General features: G+C 36.5%; 1 protein-coding gene across 1 annotated transcript in view; it reads left to right on the forward strand.

The window, feature by feature from the left end:
* Nucleotides 1-16572, forward strand: part of ARHGAP10 (Rho GTPase activating protein 10) — a 127650-nt gene that overhangs the window by 85374 nt on the left and 25704 nt on the right. Inside the window, exon 19 of the mRNA XM_060778866.2 lies at nt 6126-6276. Coding sequence (XP_060634849.2) covers nt 6126-6276 — 151 coding nt within the window. The remainder of the gene's footprint in view (nt 1-6125; nt 6277-16572) is intronic.

Raw genomic sequence — 16572 nt, forward strand, 5'->3', positions numbered from 1 at the left:
TTTGGCAATATTTGTATCATGAATTGCTAAATTTTGGACATGATCAGGATACACAAGAAGCTGAAGGTTTTGTGATAAGAAGCCTCTGCTACTTTTAGAAATGGCTGAGCTACCAAATTAATGGATTAGAAGCATATGTTAAAATTTAACCTTGGTGTTTTCTTTCTTAAATTTTCATAGCTGGCCATTCTGTTGGCACTTTCTTACCCTGTTGGCTATGGGGCACATTTACACACATTTTATGGTGGTGTTTCTATACTTACAACTCAATTATGATTTGGGCGGAAAAAATCTATCATTTTGTTTGCATTGGCATTAGATGAAACTCACCTATATGTTCTTTCCCATATGCTTAGTATATTAATGCAATGCATATCATTGCAACCTTGTGCTTACAAACGTAGATTCTGAATTGCTTAGATTGCAGCATGGTCGGTGGATTTTGGCGCTGAATCAAAATAATCAAGGACAGCGAATGCTAGAGAGAATGCTGAAGAATTACAAAGCAGAGCTGGGAGCAGTGTATACTTTTTGAACTCCTGTGAGACTTCTTGTAAGAGCCAGTGAAAAACAATATTAGAGGTGGAATGGTTTGCACCAGCATACAAGTTCTCTGTTTCTTGATTTTATCCAGTAGCTATTTTTATGTTGTTTTTGGAGAAAATAGGTAAGGTAAAGACACTCAAAGATTTTTTTTTAATTTATCAGATTTTTTATCATTGTGTGTGTATTTGTGCTTTGAAGTTGCCTGTCAATTTACAGCAGCCTCATTAATTTCACAGAGTTTAGTTCCAGGAATTTTTATATTTATATGTATTAGCATTGAATCGCTGCCTGCTGTAAGGTCTCCCTGAGTCTCCTTTTAGGGTGGGAAGAGTGGGATACAAATATGTGAAATAAATAAATTAATAAATCGAATAACTGAATTTTAAATTCTATAGATTTATTTAATACTAGCCGTCCCCTGCCAAGCGTTGCTATGGCCCAGTTTATAAAATAAAGTAATTGCCCTTCTTTAGGGGTCCCTTTCAAATCTATAATACCATATCTGTCATATACATATATATGTGTGTGTGTGTGAATCCTAAGTCTATCTATATCTATAGCTGGATGGGTGCTGGACTGGATAGCCTTAGGGCAGCATTTCTCAACCTGGGGGTCAGGACCCTTGGGGGGGGGGTTGCGAGGGGGTTCCAGAACATAGTGTTTTCTGTTGGTCATGGGGGTTCTGTGTGGGAGCTTTGTCCCAATTCTGTCATTGGTGGGGTTCAGAATGCTCTTTGATTGTAGCTGAACTATAAATCCCAGTTACTGCAACTCCCAAATGTCAAGGTCTATTTTTCCCAAACTTCATCTGTGTTTGTATTTGGGCATATGGAGTATTTGTGCCAAGTTTGGTCCAGATCCATCAGTGTTTGAATCCACAGTTCTCTCTGGATGTAGGTGAACTACAACTCCCAAACTCAAGGTCAATGCCCACCAAACCCTTCTAGTGCTTGCTGTTGGTCACGGGAGTCCTGTGTGCCAAGTTTGGTTCAATTCCATCATTGGTAGAGTTCAGAATGCTTTTTGTTTGTAGGTTAACTATAAATCCCAGCAGATACAACTCCCAATGACAAAAACATTTTTTTATTATGATGATCACCCATTGGCTTAGTAGGTGTCTTGTGGCCAAATTTGGTGTCAATTCGTCCAGCGGATTTTGAATTATGAAGTCACTCAAAACACATAGAGCATTTTTATATATAGATAGATACTCTGGGTGAGCAGTCTAAAGTTCAGAATGACTTAGAATAGGTTTACAGTAATCTCACATATATCACCGTAGATTTTTTTTTCTGCAGTCCAAGTTTTTGTTTAAGTTATTAGCGTTCCATCTCCTACTGTAAGACGGTTGGTACAGCTAAGAAAACTGTACCAGTGGAACAAAACAAATTTAAAGCAATATTTTTTTCAGTAAAAATGCGATATTAAATCAAGTTTAAAACCATACAGCAGATAGATTAGGGATGTGGCCAAAGCAGTATTTTTCTCATTCTCCATTTGCTGGGTGAAACATAGTCAGTCTTTTCTGGGAATGTGAAGGGAGACCAGCTCAAGTGGAAGGTCCTTTCTATGATGATATGTTCAGTGTTTCTTTCACTCTTGTATGGTTTGGACCCAGCACCAGTAGTTTGCAGTTACTATCTGTTCTGATTGTGTTCTACCTTTCTGTCAATGCTGGAAAATACCAAAATCAATAGGATATTACTTTGAGAGGGCAGTGTTGTTCAGCGGAAAGCACAGGCATAGGTAGTCCTCCTTAATTAATTGGTTCTACCCATGTGTCTGTCCCAACTCTAGATCACTGCAACATCCTTTGTATTTCAAGACAGGAATTGTAAGCTGCTAACAATAATGCATTAGATCATGTTTATTTTTATCTATGTTTATTTATATATTCCTAATTGAAATGGAAACTTAGCAGAAACTTGTAGGCCTCCGGATGATATTGGATAGCCGCTTCCAGTATCCCCATTTAGCCGTATTAGTTAGAGTAGCCAGTTTTCTATCCATTATTATCTCTAAACCCCTCTGCATCTCAGGCAGAGGGGTTTAATTCAAAATATTTCACGAAGATTTTTAAAACCTTTGAGGTCTTCACTTGACTGGTTTGGAAAAGCTTCCTGTTGTCCCTTCTGATTTAGGGATGCACCTTGAAATGCCTTAGCAGACTAAATGTGTGATCACACTAGGGCTTTAAAGCAGCCAGCCCCACATTTTTGCTCCTGCAGAATTATGGGAAACATAGTTTAGGGCAGAGCTTTTTGCGTTCTCAGCTACAGAGGTCTTCTCCTTCCCAAACTACATTTCTCGGAATTCTGAAGGTGGCAGAAATGTGGGGCTGCCTGTTTTAAACTTTGGTGTGATAATGTCGCAAGCCTAGTTTTTCAGAATTTATTTAGAAACAACATTGCAGAGTGCATCTCAGGCAGAGGGGTTTAATTCAAAGGCAAAAATGGTTTATTATTATTATTTTTTTTTATAATAATCTTTATTGATTTTAAAATGACAAACTACAAAATTACAAAATTGAGAAGGGGGGGAGTAAGGAGGGGATAGGGGAGAGGGGGGTGGGTGGGGTTGTCTTGAAACAGGAAGCAGGGCGGGGCGGGGAGAGGGGAGGGATGCTATAAAGGAAGGAAGAAGGGCAGGCTGGGGGAAGCAGTTCCTTGGGTGTTGTTACTTGTGATGGTTTTCTTGTGGGTACGCAAGGTGAGTACCTTTTCTGGGATCTGGTGATTCCCACATAGGGGACAGGTCGGTCTATCAGCCCTTGTGGCTTGAGCCTTAGTAGCGCTTCAAGAAAACCTATAGATTGTATACCTGGGTAATAGACTGTCTTACCCCTTGGGGACCGTGGTCCCTAGTCCCGCCCTTAGGAGGTTAGAGATGGGGGGGGGGAATGGGAGGGGGATCTAAAAGCGACTTCCGTTTGGATTCCTTACAGAGTGATCTCAAAAATGGTTTATTATTGAGACTCTTCCACTACTTACAGGAAAGTAACATTCCTGTCATGAGGCTAGTGCTTTACAAATTTGAGTCAGCTATAGGATATTGTCATTGCTGCATTCCAAGTTGAGTTGCTAAGGGGCTGTAATTATACGAAAGCAGACCTGACTTCTGTTTATTTTTATCCTTCATTTTAAGGTCATTTTTTAAAGTGTTGCTACTACGATGCCTTTGGGAACCCCTTCACAGTAGCTAGTTCGGTGCTTGTCCTCCACTGTGCAATATAGTGGCTTCCCTGAGCTATTATTAGAACAGCCATGTTGAACTTGCAAAGCAGTTTCAGTGCTTTGTGATTATTTCCCAAGTGTGACATGTAGGCTTTTATTGAATTAATTTTTTCAACAGTTTTGAGATAGACTCATTTATTTCATTGCACTTACATTTGTAGTTCAGTGTGCAATTATACTTTTATTTTATTATTCGTGGGTTGTTCGGTTTCTCTCTTTTTAATTTTACTTATGTATAAGAAATGCAATGAAGAATTTGTAAATTACTGGCAATAAAATAACCTAGAAATCTAATTCAGCTTCTGCAGAATAACAAACAAATATGCAAACTCTGTTTTTCTAATCTTACATTTATTCATGTACTAAAATTACGTTCTGCCTTTCTTCTAAAATGAATTCATGGCATTGTTGCCAGTATTGCTGCCGCCCAGTAGCTGTTTGGCACGTTTAGTCTAGCTCCACAGCGAAAACCTGTCTAACATGGGAGACCCTACCGGCACTGTTGCCATCAGCATAGCCACTTGCATCACAGAAACATGCCATTGATTTACTGCTGTACCTAAATCCAGTTGATAATCTCAACTAGAGTAGACCTTTTGAATCGATGAGATTTAAATTAAATATTTATTTTACTGTATTTGGACCCCGCCTTTCTCACCCCGAAGGAGACTCAAAGTGGCCTTAAAAAAAGGCAATAATGTGATGCCATATAACCAGACATATAATAAAATAAAATATACATATACATTAAAACAGGGGTCCTCAAACTTTTTAAACAGAGGGCCAGGTCACAGACCCTCAAACTGGATTATAATTTGAAAATAAAAATGAATGAATTCCTATGCACACTGCACATATCTTATTTGTAATGCAAAAAAAAAAAACCTTAAAAAACAATACAATAATTAAAATGAAGAACAATTTTAACAAATATAAACTTAGTATTTAAGTGGAAAGTGTAGGCCTGCTTTTCACTGATGAGATAGGATTGTTGTTGTTGTGTGCTTTCAAGTCATTTCAGACTTAGAGCCGTCGCAAACTAGGTTCCTGCGGGAGAAAACCTTGCTAGCAAGTCCCTGACGTCATGAGCCTGCGCCTCTCTCCCTGCCCCTTTCTCCGCCCCTTTCTCTTTGCCAGCGTGGTTTTTCCTTTGCTAGGGCAGCATTGCCTGCATTTTCTCTCAGTTGAATTCTGCCAACTGAGAGAAAATGCGGGCAATGCTGCCCTAGCAAAGGAAAAACCACTCTGGCAAAGAGAAAGGGGCGGAGAAAGGGGCGGGGCGAGAGGCGGAGTCTCGTGACGTCAGGGACATGCTAGCAAGGTTTTCTCCCGCAGGAACAGAGTTTGCGACGGGCCTAAGGTTGATCCTGAGCGAGGGCCGGGTAAATTACCTTGGAAGGCTGTACACATATAAACATTAAAATCACACAGTCCAAAATCATAGTCAAAGGCCATTCCAGTCGTGATTGCACATATTCCATCTTCACTTATTGCATAGCATTACTGACAAAAGGCTTGTTTCCACAGCAATTTTTTAAGTTTATTTCTGAAGGTCAGGAGGGAGGTACTGATATCATTTTGGTGGGGAGGAAATTCCATAGCCAAGGGACCACCACTGAAAAGGCCCTGTCCCTTGTCTTCACCAATTGTACCTGTGAAGAAGGTGGGACTGAGAGCAGGGCCTCCACATTCTGCAGAAACCTCCGAGTTGGTTCATAGAAAGAGATACGTTCGAACAGATAAGCTGGGTCAGAATTGTTTAGGGCTTTATAGCCTAAAGTATTGATATATCCTTCAGTGGTTGATTCAATGGGTCTATTTTAGTTGGGTTTAGCCATTGAATTTAGTCCTTTATTCGATTTATATAATCAGAATTTAGTAAGGGCAGTTGTTTGAGTTGTGGGATAAATATTTTGCTATATTATATGAATGGGAAAATATTTAAAGGAGTACTATAATCTGATGGTACTGTCTTTAGTTTAAAAAAAATGAAAAGAGATCTGGCACAAATATAAGAACTGGGAAAATTATAGAGCCTCTATCTTGCCTAGATGATTCATAATTAAATCTAATTTCTTTTTTTGCCCTGTGCTGGCAAGCACAGTTGCACATACTTTATGAATTACTTTAAATGATTTGCAGAACAGTTTATGCTTATTTAAATGTTGTATTTATTTATTTTAACAGAATCTTAGTATGTTCTCGAAAGTTGAAGAATGGAGATTTGTCTCCTTCCTGTCTTTAAATGGAATTCAAAACAAATATTTTGATACTTGCTTACAGTTGCATTTATACAGGTTGCCATGCATAGTAAATAATCAGTGTCTTCTTTGCTCTCATCTGTAGATTTTTCAAACTCTGCCTGATGCCACTTTCCCTGAGCCGATCTCTGTATCAGTGTCTCCTCCAAATGCTCCGCCACGACAATCAAGAAGACAAGGGCAACGTAATAAGAGGCCTGTTGCTGTATATAATCTCTGTCTTGAGCTGGATGACAGTAAGATGTTAATTATATTTTCTGTCTTGGTAGCAGAGTGCATTTGCAGTGTATCTTGTGTCATCAGAGCAATCTGCAGTCATTTTCTATTTCACTATTTCTCTTATCTGTTTTTAATTGGAAAATAGAGATAGGAGGCAGGGTGGGTGCTTTCTTATGACATATTACTGTATCTTCAGCTATAGGAAAACTTGGATTTCTTTTAGCAAAGGGATTTTCTCTTTTTTAGCTAAATGTGTTTGACCTTTGACAACAATTCTAAAACTGTACAATCAATTGAAGAGGGCAAGAATGAAAACTAAAACAGATCTTTCATGAACCGACAGACAAAATAACGCATTCATGTTTGTTTAATCTGGACTAAAGATTCAGGTTTGGTAAACTTTACTAGTATGGGCAGTCACTAGACATCGTAGTTTTTGTTCCGCAAGTATTTCGAAATATTGGCTTCCTAATTTCTAGCCATGCAGTTCAAATCCTTTTATTTTAGAATGCCAATTAAAATCCAACAGTATTTCAAGTTCTGTAACTAGGTTAAGCTAAATGCCCTGTATCCATTCTATTCAAATATCTGGACATTTTAAAAGAGGAACATTTAAGTTGGCGTACATAAAATAGCTAATAACTGTTACTGAAATCATTATTGAGATACTTGAATATCATGTCATGGGTGGACTGAAACCTCACTGTGTCAGCTTAATATATTATGTAGGGACTGTAACAGTTTTCAGGGAAATCCCAGTCAGGAACCCCTTTCTGTTTACATTTACAGTTAGCCCACTACATTCGTTGGAGTTAGGGGCAAAGGTCCCTGTGAAAGTGAAAAGTCATAAATCATGTATTTGGTAATTCTTTACGTGAGAGGGCATCTTTATTTATTTATTTATTTATTTACTTCATTTATATATCACGGACTCAAAGCAGTTTCCAACATATTCACGGCAAAATTTAATGCCTGGGTCATATAGGCCCATATCATTAATTAATCAGGATGCAAAGATATTGTCCGCGATAATAGCCAATAGAATGAATAAATGTATGTATAAGTACATAAAAGAAGATCAGTGCGGGTTTATAAAAGGAAGACAAATGTCAAATTTGATAGGGAGAGTATTAAATAAAATTCATTGGGCTAAAGAGGGGAAGGAAAAAGCAGGGATATTATCATTAGATATTTTTAAAGCGTTCGATTGTGTGGAATGGGAGACATTAAGGGAAATATTGAATAAATTTGGAATGGGAAATAGAATAAAAGGAGTACTAAAACAATTTTACTCAAGGAACTCAGCAGTGGTAACTATAAATGACGGAGTGACAAACGAAATAAAAGTGACTAGAGGAACCAGACAAGGGTGCCCTTTGTCTCCGATACTATTTGCTATGGTGATAGAACTGTTTGCTAATAACATAAGGAATGATAAAAATTTAGAAGGGTTAGGAAAAAAGGAGAAACAGAAGGTGAGCTTATTCGCTGACGATACATTGTTATTTATAGAAAATATAGTGGAGAAAATTGATAGAATAAAAGAACATTTGGAGATATTTGGGAAAGCAACAGGTTTACAAGTTAATTGGAACAAGTCAGAAATGATGCTACTTAATTATACAAGAGAAGAAGAAAAAGATTTTATAGAACAGAGCAAAATGGGAATAAGAATTAAGAATAAATTAAAATACTTGGGAGTAATAATAACTAAGGATTTAAAAGAGATAGAGGAAGTAAATGTAGTAACATTAAGGAAAGAAGTCCAGAAAAAGTTAATAGAGTACGAAGGTATACGCTTATCCTGGTTTGAAAGAATAGCATTAGTAAAAATGAAAATACTTCCAAAAATAAATTTTATATTTAGGATGCTACCACTTCAAATTACAGAAGAAGAACTAACTAGATGGCAACAAATGATTAATAAGTACTGTAATGGAAGTAAAAGAAACAGACTAAATAAACAGTTATGGTACAGATCGCAAAAGGAGGGTGGACTAGCGCTACCTAATATAAAAAAAATATTATGAAGCAAGTAGATTAAGTTTGGTTATAGAAGGAATGGTTAAAAAAGAGGGAATAGATTGGCTTAGTAATGATTCAGGAAAAGTGGAAGATGAAACTTGGAATATATTTTTTAAACAGTTTACTAGAAAAGAAATGAGGGAAATTAGAAACCCAATGCTGAGCAACATACTGAAAGTATGGAATAAATATAAGGGGAGGTTAATAAAGGAGGGATCAATTATAACCCCAATAGTGATAGAAAAGAAGTTCCCAAAAAATTTAAAAAAAGTAATGGATAAAAAGGTAAGGGAAATAAATTTAGATAGGATAGGGGATTGGATGAAGGTGAACATGAAGAGGGAAATGATGTTGGAAGAGTTTAAAGAAATAAAATTGTCACGGTTTCATTGTATACAATTAGAACAATGGTTAATAAACTGGGAAAAAAATAATAGAAGTGGAAGCCAACTCAATCAATTTGAACAAATAATACAGAAGGGAAGGGCTGTAGAAGAACACGAAAACTTGAGAGGTATAATTAGCAAAATTTATAAGATACTAATTGAAATGAAGGATGAAAAAACAAAAAAGTGCACCCTTAAGGAGATTTGGGAAGAGGATTTAGCGATAAAAATAAGTGAAATAGAGTGGCAACAATTATGGGGACAAAGACATTTAAAAAAATTATCGATACGAGTTAAAGAAAACTATTACAAGTTAATATGGAAGTGGTACTTGACACCGGTAAGAATAGCATATATGAATAAAAATAACTCAATAAATTGTTGGAGAGGGTGTCAAGAACCAGGAACATATACATGTGGTGGCAATGTAAATATGTAAATAATTTTTGGGAGAAAGTATTTAGAGAAATAGAAACTATAATGAATATAAAAATAGATAAAAGTCCTAGTATAGCCTTACTATCATTATATAACAATAAGCAATTGAAAAAGGAGGATAAAGAAGCGATAACAAACTTACTAACTATAGCAAGACTGCTTATAGCAAGGAATTGGAAAAAAGAAATGAATATACAAATAGAGGAGTGGTATAAGGAAGTGTGGAAAATAGCAATAAATGATAAATTGACATGTATATTAAAGGTTTAAAAAGGTATATGGAAACAAAGCGATTTTGATGCTGTATGGGGAAGATTTGTGGTAAATGGATTAAAAAATAAGGAAGGAAAATTACCGTCACAAGAAGAAATGAAATTTTGGACAGATGAAATGTAAGAATGGTGGCTTGAGATGGGTGGAGGGGAGCACTGTGGTGAAAAAAGGAAAAAAAAGAGAAAAGGGGGGGGGGGGAATGTCAAAGCAAAACAACTAAACAACATGTTAAAGAGGCTGATGTACAAAATGCAATAGTATGTAATAAATGTGATAAATCAATAAAAAATTATTAAAAAAAAACAAAAATATGAAAACCTAACATAAAGCAACAATAACATAAAACTATCAATTAAATAATAAACTGTAACAACTTTTAAACATTAAAACATTGAGTTAAAAACATATACAAACATTAAAATCACATTATCCAAAAGCATAGCCCACGCCGTTCCACTATCAAATAACAGTAGCACATAATACCTCTTTCTAGGAATTTTAGGACCTCCAGCATGACTCCATGTCAACATCTGCTGGAAAGGGAACATAGAATCATATTGGAAGAGCTAGAGAGTATCTCAGGGAATCTAGGTCCTCTAGTGTGACTGTGATCACATTAGAGAAGATTAGTATTTAATGTTCCCTTTCCTTTATCTGAATCTCTGTAGTTAGGTCACTTTTCTCTAATTCAGAAAAGTCTATATTGTATGCCTGTGCTGTATTTTTTTAATTCACCAATATTTCTTCCAATCTCTCTAATTGCTATAGCTTCTTCTTGTCACTTTCCACTTTGCATGGAGTTCCTCTCCTTGCTCTGCTTGTCTGTGATTTCTTTTTGTATGGTAACCCTGGGATCTATCATATCTTGGCATTTTAATTATGAGGTCTAAATTAACACCTTGACACAATATCTGTGACTTTGCTGTGAACTGTTTTCTGCAGCTTGCTGAGATTGTGATTTCTTGATCCTTTTATTTTTAGCTACCTTGATGAGATGTTCATGTAGGAGGCTGCTGCACATCTGTGATTTCTTTTTATGAGATGATTTTAGGTGTGGCTAGATACTCTTCCAGCTAACCTAAGGGATGTCTTGAGGTATTAATTGGTTCTTTCTGCTGGAGAATAAAGCTTCCTGGCAGGTAGCCTGACTTAAGAGTGAAACAAGGTTGGGATTTCAGAGGAAGAAGCAAATTAATTGATATAACACCTGAGCCAGGACCAAGAGGAGTCAAGGCACAAACAGAGTATAATTCTTCTGCAAAGAAGTTGGTTTAGCATACCACTTCCATATCTTTTATCGTGGTACTTTGTTTAGTAGTGACATATGTTGCAGCAGTTTATGGTGGAAATCTAAAAATTAGACTTAAGGTGACTGCAGGAGATAGATAGATAGATAGATAGATAGATAGATAGATATGGAAATAGAGTATCCAGGTATTCCTCTGTATATATGCTGATACAAGAAAATAAGCCCCTCCCCCACAAATGTACCTTTTCATTGCTATCTCATCCAGTGTTTTATCATTTTATGTCGTGCATTTGGCCCACCCACTGTGTTTTATTATTTTCCATTATGTTATTTTGTACTGTTTCTATTACTTGATTGGTTTATTTATTTTATTGTGATGTTATTTTGTTGTTTATATTTTATGTTGCTGTAATGTATCATTGGACTTTGCCTCATGTAAGCCGCTCTGAGTCCCCTTTGGGGAGATGGGGGCGGGGTATAAATAAAGATTATTATTATTATCATTATTGGCATGATTTAGGGTAATGTTCTTAAGCCTAATAATAATAATAATAATAATAATAATAATAATAATAATAATAATAATTTTGTTTGCTGTGTTTCAGCAAATAATAACAACTAATCTTCTTGTGTTTCAAATAATAATAATCTTTATTTCTATCCTGCCCCATCTTCCCAAAGGGGACTCGGGGTGGCTCACAACAAGAGTAAAACATGATAAACAATACACAAAAGTAAATAACAAATTAACAAGAAAAACTAATAAAACCAATAACAATTAAACAGTAAACACTAAAACATTAATTAAACATATTTAAAGCATGATAGTTCCATAAATAAGTTAATTAAAAGCCAAAGTGCCCAAGGGTATCCATAAAAGCAAAGAACTCATCCACATTATATGGGTCTACCAAGTAAGATGCAGACCATTTTCCTTCCCTTACATTGTTTTACTGTCTTTATCTGATAAAGAAGATAGAGGCTTTGAACATTAGCATAATAAATTTCCACAGTATGTATTTTGGAATGTATTTTATGGTCAACACAGCTACTCCTGCATTTTACAAAGAACTATTGCGATAACAAAAGCCCTGATTGTTCCACATGATTAAAAACGTAAACAAATTCTAATATGTGAAATGAAAAGTATAGCCATTAAGATGGGTATTAGATGTAACTGAGGCGCACCTCCGATTTTAACATTGGAGATAGTTAGGGTTGTAAATATTTCATTTTTCTTTGGTCACATGGAACTCAGCACTGCACCCATAGGTTTACATGCATAGCCAGTCCTCTGTTCAATTAGGATAAAATGGACATGTTACAGATGTGTTGGAATGCTTTTACGTAGGCAGATCTTGCTGTCTCCAAATGTACTGATATGGAAATTTCACTGAACAGCTATCTCACCACTTCACCTTACAAGATCCTTTTGAAGATAATGTGTTGTATGGAGGAAAAACTTGAGGCAAGAGTAATGAATAAATAGAACTTTGATATCCATATGTGATTCAATGTTAAATAAATAAAAAATATATTTTGCTAAAATATGTAAGGCAGATTATAGCTTTTCAGACATTCGTTTGAAAAGAATATTTTTTGGCTTAATGAAGGAATTGGCCATCTGGTGTCCTCATAAAACCTAACATTTTTGATAACACTATGTAACAAAATTTGAAAAAAATTCTGTTCCTGGTTTGAAAGTGTTATTTCCTGTTTAATTGTGCGATACTTACTTTCAAAATAGTTGTTATACTCTAGAAACTTTGTTTTTGTGGCTGCCACAAACTCTGTTGAATTGGTTGAGACTATGAGATATTTGTTGAAAAACCATAGCAAAATGTGCTGCAGGATATCCCGCAAAAATGAAGTCTTTGCAGTTTAATAAACCTTTTGCATGTTTTTATAATAGAACAAATGAGGAAATAACCCAGGAACAAAAATTGTGTTACATATTTTTATTATTATTGTATATTGCAATTCTATACCATTCTTCTCACCCCGGGTGTACAACATGACTAAATGGCCAAAATTCAATGCTGAACATACATATAAAATAAATTGATAACCCTAACTAATAACATATAACTATCAATTAAAACAGTTAAAAACCATTAAAACTATACAAAGACACATCATAAAATGAACATAAATCATATTAACATAGTATAATGGAAAGAGACTTTTGATTATTTGATTCCTTTCAAAGGATGCTACTTTAATATATAAGAAGGTCACTGTCTACCTAATAAGGATATCTATTGTTTTGCACATGGTGTGACAAAGTGTGCATTTTGATAAAACAAAATATTGTTTTTAATATCTCTTATTTGAGAAATGTTGTTGCTCTTATTGAAGTGGCTGATGTACAAATATACAAGGTCTATAATTACTGAAGAAACCATGACTTGCCTTGTCAGTAGAAAAGGCTGGTATTTTTTCAAGTTGTCATGCATGTGTTGAAGAGGACACTTAGATATTTTTTTTTAAAAAAAATGTGATGCTGGTGATTTCACAATGATTTTAAGGAAGGCATACATCTTTGCAGGTTGGCATTCACCTCTCTCAGGAGGTCAGATGGCCAGTGCCATCCTGGTACAGATTATGAAGCTGTTGCCTGCGTTATGGAGTAAATATCTATGTTACTCTATTTCTCGTTGATATGACCTACAGCTACAGAATTGGGAATGTGTTAGCAACTAACTGCAATTGATTTGTATGGCTGAAGAATTATTACTGTTATTATGTTTATTTAATGTCCCACTTTTTCTTTCCATATGGAGACTCAAAGCAGCTCACAACTAAAAGCATTTCTATACAACTTAACATACACAAAATTTAAAAAGTATTAAACAACATTAATATCATTACAATCCAGGTTAAAACCATAAAAGTTTATAAAATCACATCACAAAATCACAGCAGCCCTTGATGGTCTTAAATAGTTCATTAGCACCCATATTGCTGGTATTTAAACAGCATCACCATTTTTGAGAAGAAGATGGAGCTCTAGGAATATATCCCAAATAAATACTGTTTCCTTCTTTGCTATGAGTGATCTTATATATGCTAATTACCTTGGCCTAACAACACGAGCAAAAGACTTTGAAACAGTTAAAACCCACTCAGCAATGCCCTGAAAGATCTCTCCAGCTATTACAAAGATAACCACCTGAAGCCTAACCCTGCCAAGACACAAGTGTGTACTTTCCACCTATGTAATCGTGAAGCCAACAGGAAAGTTACCTGGGAAGGCCAAGAGCTGTTCTCACCCTAAAGATCTCCACATCATCTTAGATAGAACACTTGACATTTAGGAAACATTGTGCAAAAATGAAGCACAAAGTAGCTGCACACAATAACATTTTGCGGAAACTTACTGATAGTGCATGAGGTGCAGACCGAAAATGAATAAGAACACCAGGCCTGGCCTTGTCTTACTCAACTGCTGAGTATGCCTGCCTCTTCTGGCATAAATCTGACAACGCAAAGCAGGTAAATATAATACTGAATGAAACAAGTAGAATAATCACAGGATGTCTCAAACATACACCTGCTGATGGACTTTATAAGTTAGCTGGCATTGCCCCCCTGATTTGCGATGTGCTGCAAATTGCAAGAGAAATAAGGTTGAACATTGTGAAAGCCACCCATTGTATGGCTTTCAGAACCTCCCAGTAGACTTAAAGAAAGGTTTCATGAGAACCACCACTCATCTTAATGCTCCTTCAGTAACAGCAAGAATGTCTCTGTTGGCAGCAAAATCAGACAATTGGATGACCGTCTACGAGGGTCTTTCTCCAGGGACAAACCAAGAATGGGCAACTTAGAAGTGGAGTTGGCAGATCAAAAGACAACCTGGCAAAATGCCATTACCGGGAATAATCCTCCACCTCGTGCGACTGTGGAGCAGAACAAGCAACACCGCATCTGTATGCTTGCCCACAATGCCCTGCCTCATACACAGAGGAAGAACTGTTAAAAGCTACAGACAACGCAGTCACTGTTGCCCACTTTTGATCTTAAATTATATCAGTGTTATACGTATTTACTTATGCAATGCTTTCGACACGTAATAATAATAATAATAATAATAATAATAATAATAATAATAATGAGATATTCTGAGCTGCCTTCAAACAGTGTCTGTAGAGAAAGGTGCAGTCGAAATATTGCCAACAGTTTATCTGTCTTAGTTACCATTCTTCTCATGATGTGAATTGTAACCTATGTAAGCATTAGATATTTGACATAAATTATAGGTAGATACAAAAAAAAAAAGAAAAAATATCCCTGTGTAGTTTTGTTCTGCAGGATAGCAGAGTGTTTTTAGATAGAGAGGGAGAGCTTTCCCTTTTGATGTCCGCTGCTGTTATGATATAACTGTACCACTTCACAGTGTAAATTAATTTGTTTTGACTTGTATTGACACTGTAACCTAATTTGTGTCTCTTGCTTCACAATCTAATTCCCCATGTTATCTGTTGACCTTTTTGAAGTGGGTTTTGTTCTTCATATTATGATATGACTTAATCAAGGTCTCCAGATTTCATACCCTGTGACGTTTTAAAGGCAGAGGTTAGCAACTGTAGCTAGTCTGGGGGCCTGTAGACCATATGAGAATTGCATGCACTCCCTGATTCCACCCTATGAAAAGGCCAGAAGTTTGCTTCTGGTTTCGAGGAAATATGTATTTTAATTTTTATTATTTTCTTTTGGTTGTGTCAGGAGCGACCTGAGAAACTGCAAGTCGCTTCTGGTGTGAGAGAATTGGCCGTCTGCAAGGACGTTGCCCAGGGGACACCCGGATGATTTGATGTATTGTAATTAAAAAGCATAGGAGGGCTGTGAAATCTATTTGAAAAGAGGCTTCAAGGAGAGGCATTTCCCCTTTTTCCTTTCCTTTTTTTCTAGAAAAGGAAATGCTTGGAGGAATCAAAGATCTCAAAAAAGGCCTTCAGGCCAGCCCATCCCTTTTATTGTGTGCAAATATTTCAGTGGAACTAATTCTGCAGTTTTCCTTACTATTGTAATATAGGAACCATTGTGGTGTAGAGATTTGACTGTTTGACCAAGACTTTGGGAGATCAGGAGGTTAAGGGGAAATTCCCCTGAACAAACTTTGCCAAGAAAACCCATGATATCTTTTCCTTATGGGTCAGAATCCACTTTGAAGGCACACAACAATTGTAATATAATATTACAAAACAAACATCTCAAAAATGTGTGCCTATAATTCTGATGTAAGATCCTCTGCTCATTAAGTAATTGATGGTTGCAAACAAGATATGCTTGAGGGGGAAAGAGTTAGGAAGGGGGGATTAGAGTCCCTTTTCCTTAGCCTCTCAATGGGAGGCTAAGGAAAACGGACCTGGGAAGTGGTTTGTGGGGGAGGAGTCCATTTTCCTTAACCTCTCAATGGGAGTCTATGGAAAATGGACCTGGGAATGAGAGAGAGAGTTCCTTTTCCTTATCCTCTCAATGGCTGGTTATGGAATACAGACTTGAGGAGTTCTTCTCCTTCGCTTCTCAGCTGGAAGGCAAGAAGTCCCCCCCCCCCCCCCAAGCCAAGTCTGACTTGGCTGAGGGGCATGGCTTTCCAGCTGGCTGCTTTCAGAGCCTGAGTGAGGCCAGCTGGGAAGCCTCAGCTTCTTCATCAGGTGGACACTGGTGAATCCAAGACCCTGAGTCTGATGTAGGGGAACAGGCATGTTTTGGCACGTGATTCTAATGCACCATTGAATTTAATGTCCACCTGCATTTTGGCTAAGCAATTAAGCCAAAAAAAGATGATGATGATGATTATGATGATGATGATGATCATCATCATCATCATCATCATCATCATCATTATTTATATTCTGCCTTATCTCCCCAGAGGAACTCAGGGCGGATTCCAAACATAAAAGGCAAACATTCAATGCCCAAACACAACAACAATA

Source organism: Anolis sagrei, chromosome 5, assembly GCF_037176765.1.
Source record: "Anolis sagrei isolate rAnoSag1 chromosome 5, rAnoSag1.mat, whole genome shotgun sequence".
In the NCBI taxonomy this organism is placed as follows: domain Eukaryota; kingdom Metazoa; phylum Chordata; class Lepidosauria; order Squamata; family Dactyloidae; genus Anolis; species Anolis sagrei.